Source organism: Lacerta agilis, chromosome 7 (assembly GCF_009819535.1).
Source record: "Lacerta agilis isolate rLacAgi1 chromosome 7, rLacAgi1.pri, whole genome shotgun sequence".
In the NCBI taxonomy this organism is placed as follows: domain Eukaryota; kingdom Metazoa; phylum Chordata; class Lepidosauria; order Squamata; family Lacertidae; genus Lacerta; species Lacerta agilis.
This window is the reverse complement of record NC_046318.1, coordinates 65,742,270-65,760,584: the sequence shown is the minus strand read 5'-3', so window position 1 is coordinate 65,760,584 and position 18,315 is coordinate 65,742,270. Positions and strand designations below refer to the sequence as shown.

General features: G+C 38.3%; 1 protein-coding gene across 7 annotated transcripts in view; it reads right to left on the bottom strand.

Annotated features, from left to right (window-relative positions):
* The window catches only part of RIMS2 (regulating synaptic membrane exocytosis 2), a 355,451-nt gene that overhangs the window by 87,765 nt on the left and 249,371 nt on the right, over positions 1-18,315 (bottom strand). For 3 of the 7 annotated variants that reach the window (XM_033155724.1, XM_033155722.1, XM_033155723.1), the window contains 3 exons: positions 16,543-16,620; positions 15,437-15,610; positions 14,188-14,297 (listed from right to left, as the gene is read on the bottom strand). In XM_033155724.1, the coding sequence (XP_033011615.1) occupies positions 14,188-14,297; positions 15,437-15,610; positions 16,543-16,620 (362 nt within the window). Of the gene's footprint in view, positions 1-398; positions 432-14,187; positions 14,298-15,436; positions 15,611-16,542; positions 16,621-18,315 lie in introns of all 7 variants that reach the window. The other 4 variants (XM_033155716.1, XM_033155717.1, XM_033155715.1 and 1 more) reach the window with 3 other exon arrangements.

Sequence of the window (18,315 nt, the reverse complement as noted above, 5' to 3'; positions counted from 1 at the left end):
GTATTTTAATTAACAAATTGTCCTACAGCTAACAATTTAAACATAAATCTTCTAGATGAGTTGTAACTGTGAGGATTACCTAGACATCTAAATAAAGAGAATATAGTGACAGCCAGATACAAATAAATACAAATGAAAACATTTTCTCCCCCATATTGTTAATGTAATACATCATGAAAATGCCTGCTTTAATTTTCAGTATATTTTGTACCCTATCCAAAATAATTAATCAAATAGCAAACACCTAAGATTTCATTCTTTTCTAGTGATGACAAAATAAGGGAAAGAAAGTTATGTATGTAGACATACATGAGAGAAATGTGAGAAATGTAATGGCAAAAATCACAGGACAAATTAGAAGGAAAGTAGAACAGAGAAAACCAATAGAAGAGACAGACCTGGGTTTCTTCTCCTTGATGAGTCCACTTCTTCTGTTATCACGTTGTGTAATGGACAGACAGAGACACAAAGAAGATGGACGTGAGAGGATGTACTCAGAAGGAAAAACTGACACTGAGGGAAAGGGCCACAATTGTTTGAGAAAGAAACCTGCAGTGCATAATCAGTCAATGGGAAAAAGAAAACACAAGAAACACCAAAAGGAACAAAATATTCATTTGAACCAGAAAGGACCAGAAAAATAATGTTAGTGATCGGGGGAGAAAAGCAGTATTTAAGCTGTCGAACCAGTGTGGCTAGGAAAGAGGAAAGAAGGTGATGTGTTCAGTCCACGAATATTCAGCTTACCTAAAGATTTATTCTGGGATAAAATTAAATGTTAGCCCTGATTTTTTTATTCATTTTCACATTATTAAGTAGTTTAGAAACTTTATATTGTCTGTTTTCAATGAAGATGAACCATCTTCCTTACATAGCAGGAAAGCAGTGAAAAACATCACGTTTTCTGGGGGGGGGGGGAATCCATGCTTTCTAGAATGCCCAATTAGAATGAATATTAATTGAATAAATGCATACATATATTTGAACTATTCATCAAGCTAAGCAAGTAAAAGCTGAAAGACAAGGTAAGTGAAAACTGGCAGCTTGACCGAGTGCAATTGGGCTTACCGGAAGATAGAATTCAGATCATGCATGGCTCTACCCTAACCAGGAAATTATATTTCTCCTCAATCACATACTTCATACATCTGATTTAATGATTAGCAACTGATACAAGTGAAGCAAAAACAGTATGGGAGTCCAAAATGTGGCATTAGACAATTTGAAACTAAATTCAGAACTACCCATTTAAAGCAATACAACTGACCTTGGTAGCTTTTCACTCCTTTTATAAAAGTCAGCATAAATTACCAAATAATTGTGAATCCCAAAAGCCTTTCATATATTCAAAATCTTATCAGACTTCATCAGCCCCAATATAATCTTAATTCACAGTTGCATCTGGCCCATCAAGGTTCTGCCTGCCCTCTTCCCCAAATGCCTGGCTCTTTAGTAGACAAACTGAAGCTGCATGAAGCAGGGGATATTCTTAGCAGACTAAGGCTCCATACACATTAGTGGCTTAAAATACAAAGAGTTTGATTCCCCCCAGGCCCAGATCTGCCACCTGAGATGAATGGCTCACCATTCTTCATGGGTAGGCAAGCCCTGGCACAACAGCATTCATTGCACTGGTGATTATCAGTAACTGGTATTCAGAGGCATGTTGCCTCCAATATTGATAGCAGTATATAGCCATCACGGCTAGTAGCCATTGATAGCCTTATCCTCCATGAATTTGTTTAATCCCCTAATCTTGTGGCAGCAAATTACATTCACCCAGCTTCATTCTAGTTTTATGAGAAAGGGAGAGAAACTTTGCTCCATCCACTTTCTCCACATTATGAATATTTTTATATATAGCTGTCCTGTCTCTGCTCCTTACTCATCTTCTCCCCTAAACTAAAAAGCTCCAAATGTAACCTTTAATTGAATGAGAATTCCTCCACTCCCTTGATTATGTTGCTAGCCCTTTTCTGAACCTATGCCAGCTTTACAATATCCTTTTTGAGATGAAGTGGCCAGAACTGTATACAGTATTCAAAGTATAGTATCACCATACATTCATATGATGACATTACGATATTGGCATTTATTTTCAACCCCTTGCCTAATGATCACTGGCATAGAATTAGGCCTTTATCACAGCTGCCACTTGCTGGGCTGACATCTTCATTGAGCTATCCACTACAATCCCAGTCACCACCAGTTCAAACCCCATCATTGCATAGGTGAAGTTAGTATTATTTGTCCAACTGTGCATCGCTTTACACTTGTATTAATTGAACAACATTTGTCATTTAATGTCCATTCATCCAGTTTGGGGAGCTCCTTTTGGAGCTCCTTGAAATTCCCTTTTGTTTTTATCCAAGTGTCATCAGCGAACTTGGTTCCCTCATTGTTCACCTCTAATTTAAGGTCATTCGTGTGCAAGTAAAAAGCACAGGTCCCAATACATATAGTTGGGGAACCCCACACCCCTCTATTGTGAGAACTGAGACTTTATCAAAAGTTTTTTGAAAATCTAAGTACTGTATACATTGTTGGATTGGATAACTCCTATCCATATGCTTATTGATACTGTCAAATAACTCTAAAGGGTTAGTCAGGAAGGATATATTCTCTTGGAAGCTACACTGGTGTTCCTTCAGCAAGACTTGTTGTTCTATATGGATGGTAATTCCATTTTTAATAATGCTTTCCATCAGTTCCACCAATCAGTTGGGTGGAACCTATCCCCAAGATTCCCATTTTGAATACTTAATAAAGGAATTGTCAACAGAACATCATCCATAGATTTCAGCTGGTGAATATATGGAGAAAGATGCCTCAAATGTGCAAGGCCCCTGACTTAGAATCTTTCTTGCAGCTGGTGCAGCTACCACAGTTGGACATGCTCTCCACATCACATGCTCGATAGTCAGTGGAAGCCTGTATCTTATGCTACCTGAATGTTCTGAGCATTAGTAATCAATGGAACACTTTACAGTGGTCAATTACTAAGATTACAAAAGTTTGGCAAATGTTAAATAAACGCCCATATTCCAGATAAAGTTGCAACAAGCAGTTTCCTCCTATGGTATAAGTAGTCTGGTCTGCTCTTTCAGCACAGTCCAGTAATGTGTTATGCGTCACTCAAAAGCATGGGAGATCTTCAGTAATGTAGTTTATAATCACCTTTATAGATAGTTATCATGTCTCCACACCTATGTACAGTTGATCTAAAAAGGGCCTATAGATCAGGCAACCTTGTTTCTACTCCACAAACATGTCCAAACATGATTATGTCTCCAGATCATGAGACTTGGAAGTTATATTAAGAGAGCACAGAAAGGTCAATGGGGTCTTTAAGAAGGTACTAACAACACATAAACAAAGAACTTATATCTGCAAGCAGGTTGGCAATTCTGAATTGGTCTCAAAACAGGGCTCCATGTTGAGTTATAAATTAATTGCTCACAGAATGGAAAGCTAGTACTTTGACAGTATTTATCTTTTTTATTTCACTTATAACCCACATCTAAAAGTACTATCAAGTGATGACAGAGGGACATTTTGAGAGAACAAGAGTATGGAGTAGTTTTAGTAACACTATCTGGGAAAGGAAGCTTCCCTTACACTGTTATAAACTTGACTTTTACAATCTCATATGTATCCTTGAGAGGAGGAGGAGGTAGCTGCAGACCTGAAAGAAAAAGCAAGGAACTGAATGCAAATAATTCTTTTTCAATCAAATGGATCCCTCCTGGCAAATGATTGCTCATCTATTCAAGTAAATACAATCTGACAGAATCATTAAGGAATATTGGATCCATCTTTTTGGCACAAATAGTCAGGCCTTCTAACCTACTCACAACTTGTGGAATGCTATCAACTTTGCACCAGCTGATGCAACTGACTTCCCCTTCCTCTACTTTCCTTACAGTCCCGCACATATTTCCAAAATCTGTTCCAGAGGCTCCCCCAAGATTCTGGAACCCTTTTTGGGTATCACATTGGGGGCAGTAGGGGAAAGAGACAAAGTGTGTTGCAAAAGTAGTTTGATGTTGGATATCACCCACTATCCATACATCTAACACAGCATATGTTAGATCTTCACATTCACACCCCTTTCAGCAAATAAGCACCCTGTCTGCCCCAAATCCCAACTATATAGCTTTCAAATGTAACAATGGCTAATTTCTAGCCATTCAGATTACCTATTTATTGCATGCTTGTTTTCCCATCTTCTTAGAGAAAGATGATTCCTTTTCAGCATGACTCTTACAATCCACTCACTTCCAAACACCATTGTTTATATATTTTGCTTTCATAATAACCCCTTTCACCAACACCTTGTTTTCTATTTCTTTCCCATTCCCACTCCCCGACACTCCTTTGGCTCCATATTCCTTTGCCACTTTGTCATTTACAACCACATAATACCCCTTTTCCCCATAGTAAAAATAATCCAGACCAGCCTCCTAAAACCCTACCTGGCTTTGGTTATTTAATACCCTTGTTTGAATTCCCATGTTTTAATACCCATGTTTGAATTCCTGATTTTAAAATGTATCAATTAGGACAAAAGAATGGAACATTTTTTTAAAAAAGTTACTAACTTAAGCCAAGCATGTTTTTTTAATTAATGGGCATTCTAACACAAGTGGCTCTATTTTCGCTACTCTAAAAAAGAAACTGTGCCACATGACTAATCTAAATAATTGCTACAAACTAAAAATAAAAATAAAAATCACAAAGTGAAAAGGGTACGTTAAGCACACACTCATTACAAAAGCATGAAATGTAACAATTTTATAGTCTCATGCTTTCAGGTGGTTTTCCAAACCCTGACAAACCTGGCTGAGTATGATGTTTCTTTCTCGGCAATGATTTGTCATCAGTTATTGTACCATTCACCTTTTTCTGCTGGTCTTCCCATGTAACTTCTAGCGTAAACCAAAAGAAATCAGAGCTTGTCAGAAACATTAATTAACCTCTATAAGATACCTAACATCATTTGACGAAGTTCACTCTAAAGTAGTATACAATCACTGGTAGGGCCAAAACTAGGTTCTGTTTATTCTTCATTGACTATGTAGTATTTTACAAGGATTAAAGTATGTTTAGGTTTAGAGCTTCCTACTACAAAAAAGCAAATATAATACAGAGCCAATATAATTTTTAAAAACAGCAGTTTTATTTATGTTTATTTTAGTGCTATCAATTTACATGGCTCTTTATTGTTACGCCTCTGCATGAAGGATCTTACATCTAAAATTTGACATAAGGGAGGCAACAGAAGAAGGGGTGCAGTCAGGGGTAAAATATGGGGGATATAAAAATTATTTCAGTAACACAAATGTTGACTTAGTAGCAGTAGGCTCATTTATATTTGGCTTAATTATTTAGGCTTGCTTATAGCAAAAGCCTATGCATATTTACTCATAAATAAGTCCCATTGTGGGGCTTACTCTCAGATAAATGTGTTTAGGATTGCGGGATTAGTTATTTATAATGGTGTTCTCCCCCCACCCCCAATTCAAACTAACTTGTATGTCCCAAAATAGGTAAAAAATGTAATATTTAATGTAATGCACATTTTGGAATTCCTTGCTGGTTTTACTGCCAGCTAATGACAAACTGCCTTGTTAGATCAGATCAAAATTTTCAAAAGTGGCTACTCAGAAGACTTTGGAAGCTCACAAGAAGTCATGAAGATTATAGTCTTTGTGCTGTGTGTCACCACTGTCTGTGGCTCAGAGACTTACTGGCTCTGAACATGAAGGATCTACAGTATTTAATGGCTTGGCTTATAGTCTTGATATACCCATTCACCAAAAATTGGTTTAATCTTTTGTAAGGACATAAGAACACAAAAAGAGCTTTCTGGATCAGGCCAATAGCCCATCTAGTCCAGCATCCTGTTCTCAGACATTTTAGTGTTCCAAAGTGCTATACAGTACTATGCATTTCTACTCAGAAGAAAATCCCATCCAGTTCAATAGATTTACACAAAGTAAATGTGTACTGGATTGCACATACTGTACTTGCAGATAAACTGTGATACTTGGAAAGCAGTGAAGCAGGAAAAAACTTCCTATGTGTAAACTACCTCTTAAATTTAGGACTTCATGAACAGAATTGCCAACAAGAAGAAAGGTCTGATGCTATAATGATTGTTAGGCAACCCAACTCTTTTGAAAACAAAACAAGATGTAAGTTTCCTCATCTCTTTCAACTGCCTCTCTTCTCTTCCAAGCTGAAAGAAACAGTAGTGTATGGCATGGTATTGCAGAGATGCTTAACTGACCTCCTGCAGCTGCTTATCAGATGAAAGAGGGGGGGAGGGGCAAAGCACAAGGTGGGGTAGTGGAAACACACTGGCAGGGGCACTGGATTTGCTCCACTAGTGTGCTTGTCCCCATACAGTTTATTTTCCTCTTCTCTTCCTATCTCTTTTTCCATTTTGTACTTTTATCCATTAGAGTGTTTGCCACTATATTAAACCAGTGATGGCAAAACTTGGCCCTCCAGCTGTTTTGGGACTACAATTCCCACCATCCCTGACCATTGGTCCTGTTAGCTAGGGATGATGGGAGTTGTTGTAGTCAAAAACAGCTGGAGGGCCAAGTTTGGCCATCATTGTTTTAAACTGTAAGCAGCTGTGAGAGCATTGGCAGAAAGGCAACATATAAATATTGTGAGCAAAAAAGCCAAATAAATAAATGATTTGGCACATTAATTCCTTAATAGTATAATTTGCATTTATTGTTTTGATTAGATTAACTAGGTTTTATTCTGCTTGCACACTTTAAATAAACTCAACGATGAAAATTCAACATTGCTTTCTTCTGTATAGATAGCATAATAGATTTGCACCTGTGTTTATATTCTTGTTGTAATGCGCTCATACACACACACACACACACACACACAGAGAGAGAGAGAGAGAGAGAGAGAGAGAGAGAGAAACACCAGCAAAATATACTCGAGTTTTGCAGCTTTTCAGATACCTCCCTTCTAAACACTATGAGCATGGAAATAGGCAAAAGTTGAAAGCTTGATTCTCAGGACCATGAAGCAATTAGACTAAACATTTAATGGGTGCTCTTTCCTAATGTGGGTGCAGCTCCCATTGCTGGAGTGATACTGAAAGGGCTAATCAGAACCCTGTTTCTCTCCTTCCATCCCAAATTATTCCAAACTTAACTAGCTTGCACCAAGAGTGGGTAGGGTAAAACAGGACCTTACAGGGATCACTGACTCCATGGCAAGGAGGATCATACACATACACCAGGCTTGAGTTCACTTAATTTCTCTTGAGCTCCCCAGCTTCAAGTGCATTTCAAGACTGTAATCTTGGAGACAGACTGCTTAAATCCCATCTGTCCCATAAGATTTAAACAGTTTAACGGCATACAGGATTGCAGTCAAAATATTATAGCTCCTGTTGCATATTGTCCTTTCAGTCTTATATAATGTACACTGCAGGCCCATGTGCATTGTAGCTGTGGGGGTGGGGTGTGCAGAAGCAGGCAGCAAATGACAACACACACACACAATCTATGCTGGGTTCAATTAGGCTGTAACTTTATTGATTACAATGCAAGAGGTTTAGGGTAGGCATTGGGCATGTATCCATGTGACCAACCAGCCCGCCTGCTTGTTAATGAGCTGTATTTTAGCAGTTGAGGTTGACCACTGCTGGGGTTTACCATAGTGTGAACTACTTTTGACGAACCTCCTCTGGCCACTGGTAGGGGGGCGCAATGGCCTGTCAGCCCCTGAGCTGGGCTTCTGGACAGAAATCACCACCCTTCAAGGTCCCTTAGGGGGATCCCCTGTTGGGCTGCGGCCAGGTGCCCTTCCTTTGCCCCTCCCTCCTAAGGATCCAGCCAAATGCCTCTTCTGCCATGGGAAAGTTTTGGCAATTGCTGTGAGGTAAGCAAAAGCCCACAGGTCATGATCAGACTGCCTGTGGGTAAAATCCCCCCCCCCCAAATCCAGCAGCCAACAAATTGTCCATAGGAATGCACTCATTTTAAACAGTGTGAAAATTTGGAAAATGGAATCACGATTACAACAAATACAAACAACCTTCTGATCAGCAACCCCTAGGCTCTGTGGTTTAGACCACAGTGCCACCTGCGTCCCATGATACTTCCCTTACCTGCACATAAATAACTGTTTTTATTGTGGACCCTGTAATTCATTATTATTTACCTTTGTTGATATAATTGTTGGGTTATATGAATTTAAGAAGATTTTAGTAGAACAAGTGTGAAGCCCTGTGTGTAACTACCCAGTTATTATTATTGCAAATGATACATGAGGATTGTGTTTGCTTCTGTGTATTAACACTTGGGTGGTTTGGGAAGAACACTGTGTCATCTCTTATGTAATTACTAATTTTCACTCTCTGTTTTTATTGCCATAAAGATTGTGAGGAAAAACATCACACACCTGTTAGTGGGAGGAAAGGCAAGTTCATGCCATAACTACTAGATTGTGTTTGTGTAGAGCTATATTACTTGTAGTTTATGTTGCATGTTGTCTATTAGCATTCATATTTAGTTATTGTCATACACTGATCTTCTGTCGCCTTTGACTGGACTTAACCATCCAGGGGTCCTTTATCTTTTACTTTTACCTTCTATTATTGGGAATAATAATAACAGTTTTCTTATTGCACCTATTGCAAAACCTATCCCACATTGCAAGCTTACCGGGAATGGTCAGGAGTCCCTTTACCTTTTTAAGGGAAGTATCAGGGCTGTCTCTAGACCCTGGGCACCAGATGTCTATAGGGCCAGTTTGATCCCTTCATTGCTCCTCCTCTTAGCCTTCCAATGCAGCTCATCCTCCTCATCCACCAACAATAAGCCTCACAAGCACAAAGCCTGATTAAATCACATTGTCCAATATGGACAGTGCTGGTGGGGGCAACAGAAAACCTTCTAATATCCTACCTACTAGGAAATTAGAAATAGGCCCATGTTTCTCTAATTTCCAAAGCAACAGAGTTGGATTCAGAGTTGTGTGAAAAATTTCCCTCGAGAGTTGGGGAACGTTCTGGAATGGTGCATAATATAATATGAGCTGGGGATACACCTTATGAAAGGAAAGAGGTTTTTCAGGGGTAGCAGTGTGGAGAAGGTTAAGTCCTACCACATGAGCAGCCTTCCATTTGCTATACTCTCTCTTTTTATATTCCTTTAGAATGGCACTGTTTTTTGGGATGGTGTTAGGATGTTTTTTCCAGTCTGTACAGTAATACCTCGGGTTGCGAACGTGATCCATGTGAGAAGCACATTTGCAACCCGCAGCGCCGTGTCTGCGCATATGCGTGACATGTTTCGGCACTTTTGTACATGCGTGTGACATCATTTTGAGCTTATGTGCATGCGCAAAAACCAAAATCTGGAAGTAACCCATTTTGGTACTTCCGAGTTCAGCGCGGTCCGCAACCCGAAAACACGCAACCCGCAGCATTCGCAACCCGAGGTATGACTGTATAGTATTGGGCAAGATACTGGGTACAGGAGAACGTATTACTAAAGCTTTGGAAGGTCAACTATAAGGATGCTGTTGCTCAGAGAGTCTCTTCTCCCCCACTAGCCATTTCTGAGTGCACAGACTTTTTCTCTCCCCCTGCCCCCGCAAATAAATGTAGGTAGTGATGGCTCCACTCATTTGCATGAAGAAGGGAGGAGAAAGGCTTCACCACCTTAGTTTGCCATTAGAGAGAATTATGTAGTGATATAAATAATAATATACAGTTATATTCTTCTTCTCATTATAGGGAATTGGAATGCTAAAGTAGGGAGTCAAGAGATAAAAGGAACAACTGGCAAGTTGGGCCTTGGGAGAAAAGCAATGACAAACCTAGACAGCATCTTAAAAAGCAGAGATATCACGTTGCCAACAAAGGTCCGTATAGTTAAAGCTATGGTTTTCCCATTAGTGATGTATGGAAGTGAGAGCTGGACCATAAAGAAGGCTGATCGCCGAAGAATTGATGGTTTTGAAGTATGATGCTGGAGAAGATTCTTGAGAGTCCCATGGACTGCAAGATCAGACCTATCCATTCTGAAGGAAATCAGCCCTGAGTGCTCACTGGAAGGACAGATCCTGAAGCTGAGGCTTCAAGACTTTGGCCACTGCATGAGAAGAGAAGACTCCCTGGAAAAGACCCTGATGTTGAGACAACAGAGGACGAGATGGTTGGACAGTGTTCTCGAAGCTACCAACATGAGTCTGACCAAACTGCGGGAGGCTGTGGAAGACAGTAGTGTCTGGCGTGCTCTGGCCCATGGGGTCACGAAGAGTCGGACACGATTAAACAACTAAACAACAACAACAGTTACATTTGAGATGCAACTTAATTCTTAAATGACGTCCTTCTCATAATGTCATTTGTAACTGCTCCACTGCATCATTTGAGTTTCACTAAAGTATATGAATGTGCTACAAATAATGTCAACAGAGTAAAAACAACTACTTATCAAGACTTTCCTTTTCTGAGCCAGTGTTCACATTTTAGGACATACGTCTGCATACTAGAAATTATATCTCTTTTGCAATCAAGCTCAAATAACTGTAATTTGTTTTAACCTTTTATAATATGGGATTTTAAATTGTTGTTACCTGATGATGAAAGGTGGGTAATAAATTGAAGTAGTAGTAACAACAACAACAACAACAACAACAACAACAACAACAACAACAGGATAACATAGTAAGCTACTGGCCATCACCACAAATTGTACTAGTAGAATATGGAAATTATGCATTGTGTGAAGTAATTTCTCTTGTATTTATGAATGTTCTCATAATCCTTTTTATTGGATAGCATCCTCTAGCATTATGAGAGAAAGGGAAAAAAACCTTTTCCTTTCCTCCTTTCTTCATCCCATACATAATATTAACAACTTGATGATGCCCCTCATCACCTTTTTCTCAATTACAGTAAAATGTCAAAAACAGTATAACCTTTCCTTGTAAAGAAGATGCTCAAACACTATTTTGGTGCCCCTTTTCTTCATATTTTGCAGCTTTATAACATCCTTTTTGAGATGGGGTGAACAGAACTGTACACAGTATATGATGACCCTTGGCAGGAAAGAGACACAGGCAAAGGGCAGCTCTATTTCTCCTTGCCATCTACAGGAATGGCAGTGGATGTGCTAGATGTCTTGCCTTGGTAATGGACTGGATGAGAGCCAACAAACTGAAGCTCAATGCAGATAAGACAGACTGTCAGTGACAGTTCCCTAGACCGGATAGCTGGGAGACTGCCTGTTCTTGAGGGTGTTACACTCCCTCTTAAGGAGCAGGCACGTAGCTTGGGGGTGCTACTGAATCCATTACTACATGGATTCAGTGGCCTCAGTGGTGTGGAGTGCCTTCTGTCAGCTTTGACTGGTGGCCAAGCTACACCCCTATCTGGACTGGGATAGCATTGCAGTAATATTCAATGGCAGGTACCAGGTCAACAATAAAACTGCTAAATACCACTAAACATATTTAGTGTTAATGATGTGCTTGGTGCTGAAACAGAACATACATACAGCATGCAAACTAATGCATGTTCCTTGTATATTATAAAAAAATTCCTTCCAGTTTTAGTCGCTTAGTTGTGTCCGACTCTTCGTGGCCTTATGGACCAGAGCACGCCAGGCACTCCTGTTCTTCAGATATCTGAAGAAGTATGCATGCACACGAAAGCTCATACTAATAACAAACTTAATTGGTCTCTAAGGTGCTACTGGAATGAATTTTTTTTATTTTGTTTCGACTACGGCAGGCCAACACGGCTACCTACCTGTAACTTGTATATTATGTGCGTAGTATTATGAGATAAAGTTAATTTGGGGTTTGTTCTTTCTAGCCAGTTTGTCATGTCATATGACAAACTTATTTTCAAATAGAGGAATATTTCAAAGGGATTTTTGTGATAAGACAACTTATGTTCAAAGTAAAATCCGTTCCACTGAGATAATTCAAGCATGTTGTGTAAGTCTAAGTGGATTTTTGGAACATGGTGAATGTATATATATATAATACATACAATGCCATTTAGTTAATATGACGTTACCACAGTCCAGATATCAGGGCACAGTTCTTACAAAAAGTAATTTCGTTCCAGGACTACTTCCCATTGTTAACTAGTCTGCATTTTGAACAACAGTGAACTTTATTACCTTCAATCAGACATATCTATATTTTCATCTGATATTTAACGTTTAACTGTTATAATTGTTTTCAAAACACAAAATACAACACAAACTGGGGTGATGATCCCTGAACAGTCTACTATTTCAAGAAATTAAATTTTCAAAGTCCAATATACACAGAAAATGGAAAATCACATGACAAGGAAATATTGACTCTCTGTGACTGGTGCTGGTGCATTTAGTGAGTGCTTCATAACACAGTTGTGGATACCAAAAAAGGTTACATCAAAACTGATCTATGGATGTTGTTTTCTTTTCTCATCCTACTGAGTCAGGTTGCTTTTGACTGCTTATCCTTACATATGAGCATGTGTATGTGTAAATTCAGTCTTAGGCTACAATCCTAACCCACCTACCTGGGAATAAGCCCTATTAAATTCAGTAAGATTTACTTCTGGGTAGACATGGTTAGGATTGCAATGTAACTATTTGTTATTCTATTTAACTATGAACCTGCTATATGATCCTTGATTCCAAAGGGTACTAAATAATGTACTCCAATAGAGTTGAATAAGATAAGGTGTTGAATAGTGCCATAGCTCTGTTACTATTTATCTAAAGCTAGGTTACAAAAGGTGCAGTGGATGTTGGTACATGCCTCACTAATGTAAAATATTTCAGAGTCAGGGTAAAATCTATACAATTCAGTAGCATCAATTACAGCAGAGGTCCCCCCCCACCTGCCCCGCTTAGAAATCCTCCCATGGAATAAAAAGGCTTATAGCAAAAAACAAACCCTCCTTTCTGTACAGACCTTCATAAAGTTCTGTCTCCTTGTCTCCATTGTCTGGGGGAAATTATAGTAAAACAGAAAGGGGTACCAAAGCATGGGATTAACCCCCCCCCCCAAAAAAAAAGTATACAAAAGGCATAAAACAGATCTTTATTTGGAGGCAGCGGAAGGAGTGCTCATCTGGGCAATGAAACTATCTGAGAAGTCTACAGTAATTGTAAATGCTGAAAGTGTATTTTATATTTATGTCCTATAAGCATAAAAATGCTCCCTCCCAAAATTTTGAACAGGACTCAAACAGTGGAAAGCATGATTCAACCAAACATAATTGAAGCATACGCGAGACCTAAACAATTAAAATTAGCTGTTGCCAGGATCTGACAGTCTATCACACTCAAGAAAAATTTGCTTAGTAGCCAAGTCTCTCCATCGGTCAGGTCTCATATTTTGACCAGATGCCTGATACAGCATAGAAACTTTAGATTTGAGAGGTAGTGTCAAGCCATTCACAGATGGCAAACTGCTTATAAAGTGGGTCTTTTTCACCTCTGTGGGCAGATGCAGCATGACCCATTTGGCTGGCAATACAAACACCCATCACTCTTCTTTCTCCAACAGCCACCAATAAACATTTCCCCACAAGCCTCTGGAGGGAAGGGGGAAACTACATGAGTAGAAATGAAAATATGACCATAGTATACAGCATAAGCTAAATGTCCATCCATAATGGTGAGCCACCATCTTGTGTTTAATCATTTTAGGACTGGCATCATAGAAGCACCTCCACATTTCATCCTTTATATTTTTCCAGATTGCTTTAATTATCCTTATTTACAAAGAACGTAATATGGCTATTGCGTAACATTTTATGGTCCTGCATTAGCTGATATTCCTATGAAATGAATGGGATTAACAAACACTTGCAACCTTTTAGGATGGTGCAGTTTATTGTATGTTCATCATTAGAAGACTTTACAGGTTACGTTCTAACTTATATTTTGATTGCAATGAAGATAGGATGAATCATGATCCATGTATTAATTCTATAGTTGTGGTGACAATTATAGAAATCAATACTGCACAGAGCTTTAAAAGCTATTGAAACAAGTAATGGGCAATATAGAACATATCTCTTGCCAAAAACCAGTTCAAAACCTTAGAGGCAAAGGTTTCCATTCAACGCTATTACTTTTATATTTAGCAACAACACCTCTGAACTTTAAAAAACCCACTTACTTCTCTCCAGTGTTCCCTTGGGTGGGAGTTGTGGCAATTGTCTACCCCTGCGTCCTGCTACTGGAGTACCTGATGGGCTTGTTTGGACAGACCCCATACGAGCATGTGACCTACAGGACACAGCAAAAGAAACCATTAACAGTGAGATAGATTTGTTCTTAGGTGTCTGAAAAACAAATAAATGAGGAATGGTTTTTGTACAAGTTGAACCTTTGTTAGCTGTGGCAGCTCAGCCCTATGCATTTTAGAAGGCATAGTTATCGCTAAAAGGAAGGTTCATCTGAGGAAAAAGCCAAAATTATGCAAAAGGATGATACATGTAATGTTTAAGGAATTGCATCTGCAAATTGTCTATGAAGATGTATGTAGATATATATATATATATTCACACAGATGCAATAACACATACAGAAAGAGATACACATAAAATTGTGTGTATGTATATGTTCTATATTTTAAAGTCCAGCAGAAAGATATGCATGGTTCCAGAATTCAGTTAACATATTGAATCAGTGTTTTATTCGGCTATGAATATAAGGCAAGCAATAAGGCAGATGCACATTTCAGTGACTGAAATGGAGTAATATTATTGCTCTTAATCATCCTAATTCACCACTAAAAGACAAAAAATCACAATATTTTGCTAGAAAATAATTTCTGTGGACACAATCAGCTCCACACATTTCTATGCTATGTCCACTGTACTTTTTGTAAAAACAGTTTACTTATTTCAATACGGTTTGATCAGGAATACATTACTTAAGACAGGATCAATGCAGAACATGCACACAGCAAATCAGAGAAAACAGCGGTTAAAAGAGTACATACAATTAATACAATCAAATTTAAGAAACTGTTTTTTGAAAGAAAAAAGTTTCATTTGATGTTATGGTGATAATTCCATAAGCGATGTCAGATGACAACATACAATTTCTCATTCTGTAAGAGAAATACATGGCAGTTATGAGGTGCACATGTTGTGAGAAATCACCCAGGATTCCTGATAAATGAGAAATCACAAAACAAATGTAATTATTTATGTCATTAAGTATTGTTAGTAAACAAATTAGAATGGCAGGCACACCATTATATCCCCCGTGGAATATAAATAGTGTGTTGACGTTGGCAGGGTTAGTATCTACGGCTACTGGTGATCAGTCAATGATGAAAGGCAATACCATTGAGCTTTTGGGAAAATAAAAAGTGAGCTAGTGGGGCAGGATTAGTCTGATTGGGTTGTCTGTTTCACCTCGATAAGGCAGGTGAGGGAGGGGCAGATCTTCCAGTCATTAATGAAGGCATCGATCTCATGAGATTTGAGTCAGGACGCTCAGTGGATCGAGAGCGGGGGCTGGGCCGCTCTACCACAGGACGCTGTTCTGTTGATCTGGATCTTTGATATGGTAGTCTAGGTCCCCAATTCCTGTAATGTTAGTCAAAAAGCAGCTCAATTGACCTTTATCTATAGTTATGCATTATGCCGCATCATACTGGGTTCGGAGATGATCAACATTATGTACATTTCTAACAGCTTTTTTATTTTTTGTTTTAGTTAGCTTCCTGATAACATAGAAGACGTATGAAGGAAGTTTGTCCCTTTATTAATAATTTGGTATATGAAAAGCTTTTAAATGGGTTATAATCTCATAATCTGCAGGTTGTGTACTAGGATATCCTGCATTAAAATGAGTCATTTACTGTTTTGTGAAGACTCTCTGAATTAAAAATAAAAACCATTGGCTGGACTCAAAATAGCAAGCCAAGTTAATATTTTTTTTAAGTAAGGTCATAACTTGCACTCTCAGTCAGTAAGGTTGTCATTAACATCAGTACACTTGATTAGGATAACTGAATATGAGTGAAAGACTTGAAGATCTTGATATTTTCATTAATAATGTTTTCCGTCCAAACGATGCTGGTGTCAACCAATAGGCTTAACTTTAGTCAAGGAAAGTTGCTGTTTTTTTCCTCTCTTTTAAAGCAGATGAAAATTATCTGCTACTGAATACGACCTATGCAGGAATACTTCTGAGGGAAAAATACAGATCACATCAAATGGAATATGTTAGTATATCAGCATAATGAAAGAATACCTAAAAAGTCAAAACAAAAAGTTTTCAAATAAAGTTATTCAGAAACGTGATCACACAAAACCATTTTTTTAGGGTTGTAGGCTTTCAATGAGGTACTAAATAAATGCCCCACAGACAGGTTCAGAATAATACCATCCTCCAATAGCCTTAATCTAAAGCACTTAACAAGCAGATGCACTGGAACACATGATCAGCAGGAGATACTACCGGTAACTATCAGGGGGGTATCACAGCTAGCCTCAGACAAACTCACAAAGATTACCTCATGTTTTCTTCTGGATCTATATATTCACTTTCTGAACAGGAAGCTTGATCTGCCAATACATCCACTGTTTCACTTCTTTAATGTCAAGGATAAACAAAAAAAAGTCACCTTAGCTAATGCTGCATTTAACAGAGAGGTGTATATTTACAGGGCAGCAAGGAAGTGTTAAGTCTATAACTACAGATCTTGATGGAGTGGGGGGGGAGGTTTCCCCTTACAAAAATCTTTTATGTAAAACTTACTTAAGGGCCGCTTGTTATTTTACCACCACAGTGTGGGAGTTTCTGCAATTTCTCCCTTCTTGTATCAAGAAGACAATGTCAGAAGCCCCAGGGCCATATGAGAGAATCTGTGGTTCCTTTCCACATCAGTGCAGTTTCTAGGAAGAGCTCTTATGTAGTCTCCTGTTGTATATTCTGGGACTTGTGGTGTCATTCTCAAAAAGCAATTGCACTGCAGCAACTCCAACACTGGAAAGGTAATGCAAGAAGAGCCCCAACAGCCAAAGGCTTTCTTTTTCCATCTACAGGACACTAAAAGGGATGGTCTAAGAAGAACGAGAACTTTTTAACGACACATTTTACTAAGGTACTCCATATATGAAAGAGATAATGCTCTTGAGGGCAGGGTTCATAAAAGCATCTGTGAAGATATAGATTCTATGTTCTCTAATGCAGTCAGCTTTTCCTGAGTCATTTATGGGCACATTATCCATCAATACACTTCACACTAGTTCAATATCCAACCTATAGCTCTCGCGTTGCTCTCTGAATTATAAAGCACTTTATAACTTTCAGGGGAACATCCTTGCCTTGTCACATGTTAAGTTTTTCAAGCACGCGTGATTAATTTTAAGTCATCCTAATGATGTTCAGTCACACAACTAGTATTTATTTCTTTAATTGCTAAAAGCTATGTAAAAATAAAAAGTAGATTGCAATCACAATGAAAAGTAATACCCAATATGTTTTCAAACTCTTTTTGCATTACAGACGAGTGTTTGGCATTCCACTATTTGAACAATAATTACTTCAACATACTTCAATCTTTACTGGAAAGAACCCTCACTCTATTTTTTTTGTCAACTTGTGAGAGATCCAAGTACATTATTTCCTTATACACTGATTAGAGCTGAGTTTCTTAACCCAGCAGGTAGATTCTGCATAGTTTTACTGGGCCAAATGTCATCATTAACATGGAATTTACAAATCCACCAGACATATCAGAACTAGACTTAAATTATGTTAGTTAAGATGTGACCTGACAAGCTAAAATGATCTATTTGTGTCACACTGCAATAATCTTGTCTAAACAAAATCTTTATGTAGATCCTAAGATGATTAGATTCACATAACCTTTAAAAATAAGTAGAAAATGAATCTTGCCCATCAAAGTTATGTATAATTAAGGGAACTCCATTAACATAGAAAGTTTTAAAATTATATACACTATTGCTACAATGAGCAAATTAGGAAACATGATGATGCATATGTGCACAGACAATTCATTGCTTCCTAGGCCAAGTGCTATCTGCTTTGTTAGACACAATACAGTATTTGGTCTTCTGTCCATAGTACATGACAAGTAATGGCAGCAGCCAGGGCTAAAACAATGAAGCCACTTAAAACAATGAATGTGTCAGTGACAAAGAAATGAAAACACAAAAATACAGCATAAAAATGGTGCATTTTAATGACCCTTTAAGGCTTCCTCTACTTCTAGAGACACTGAATGCACTGCAACAGGAATACAAACAAACAAATACCTAAG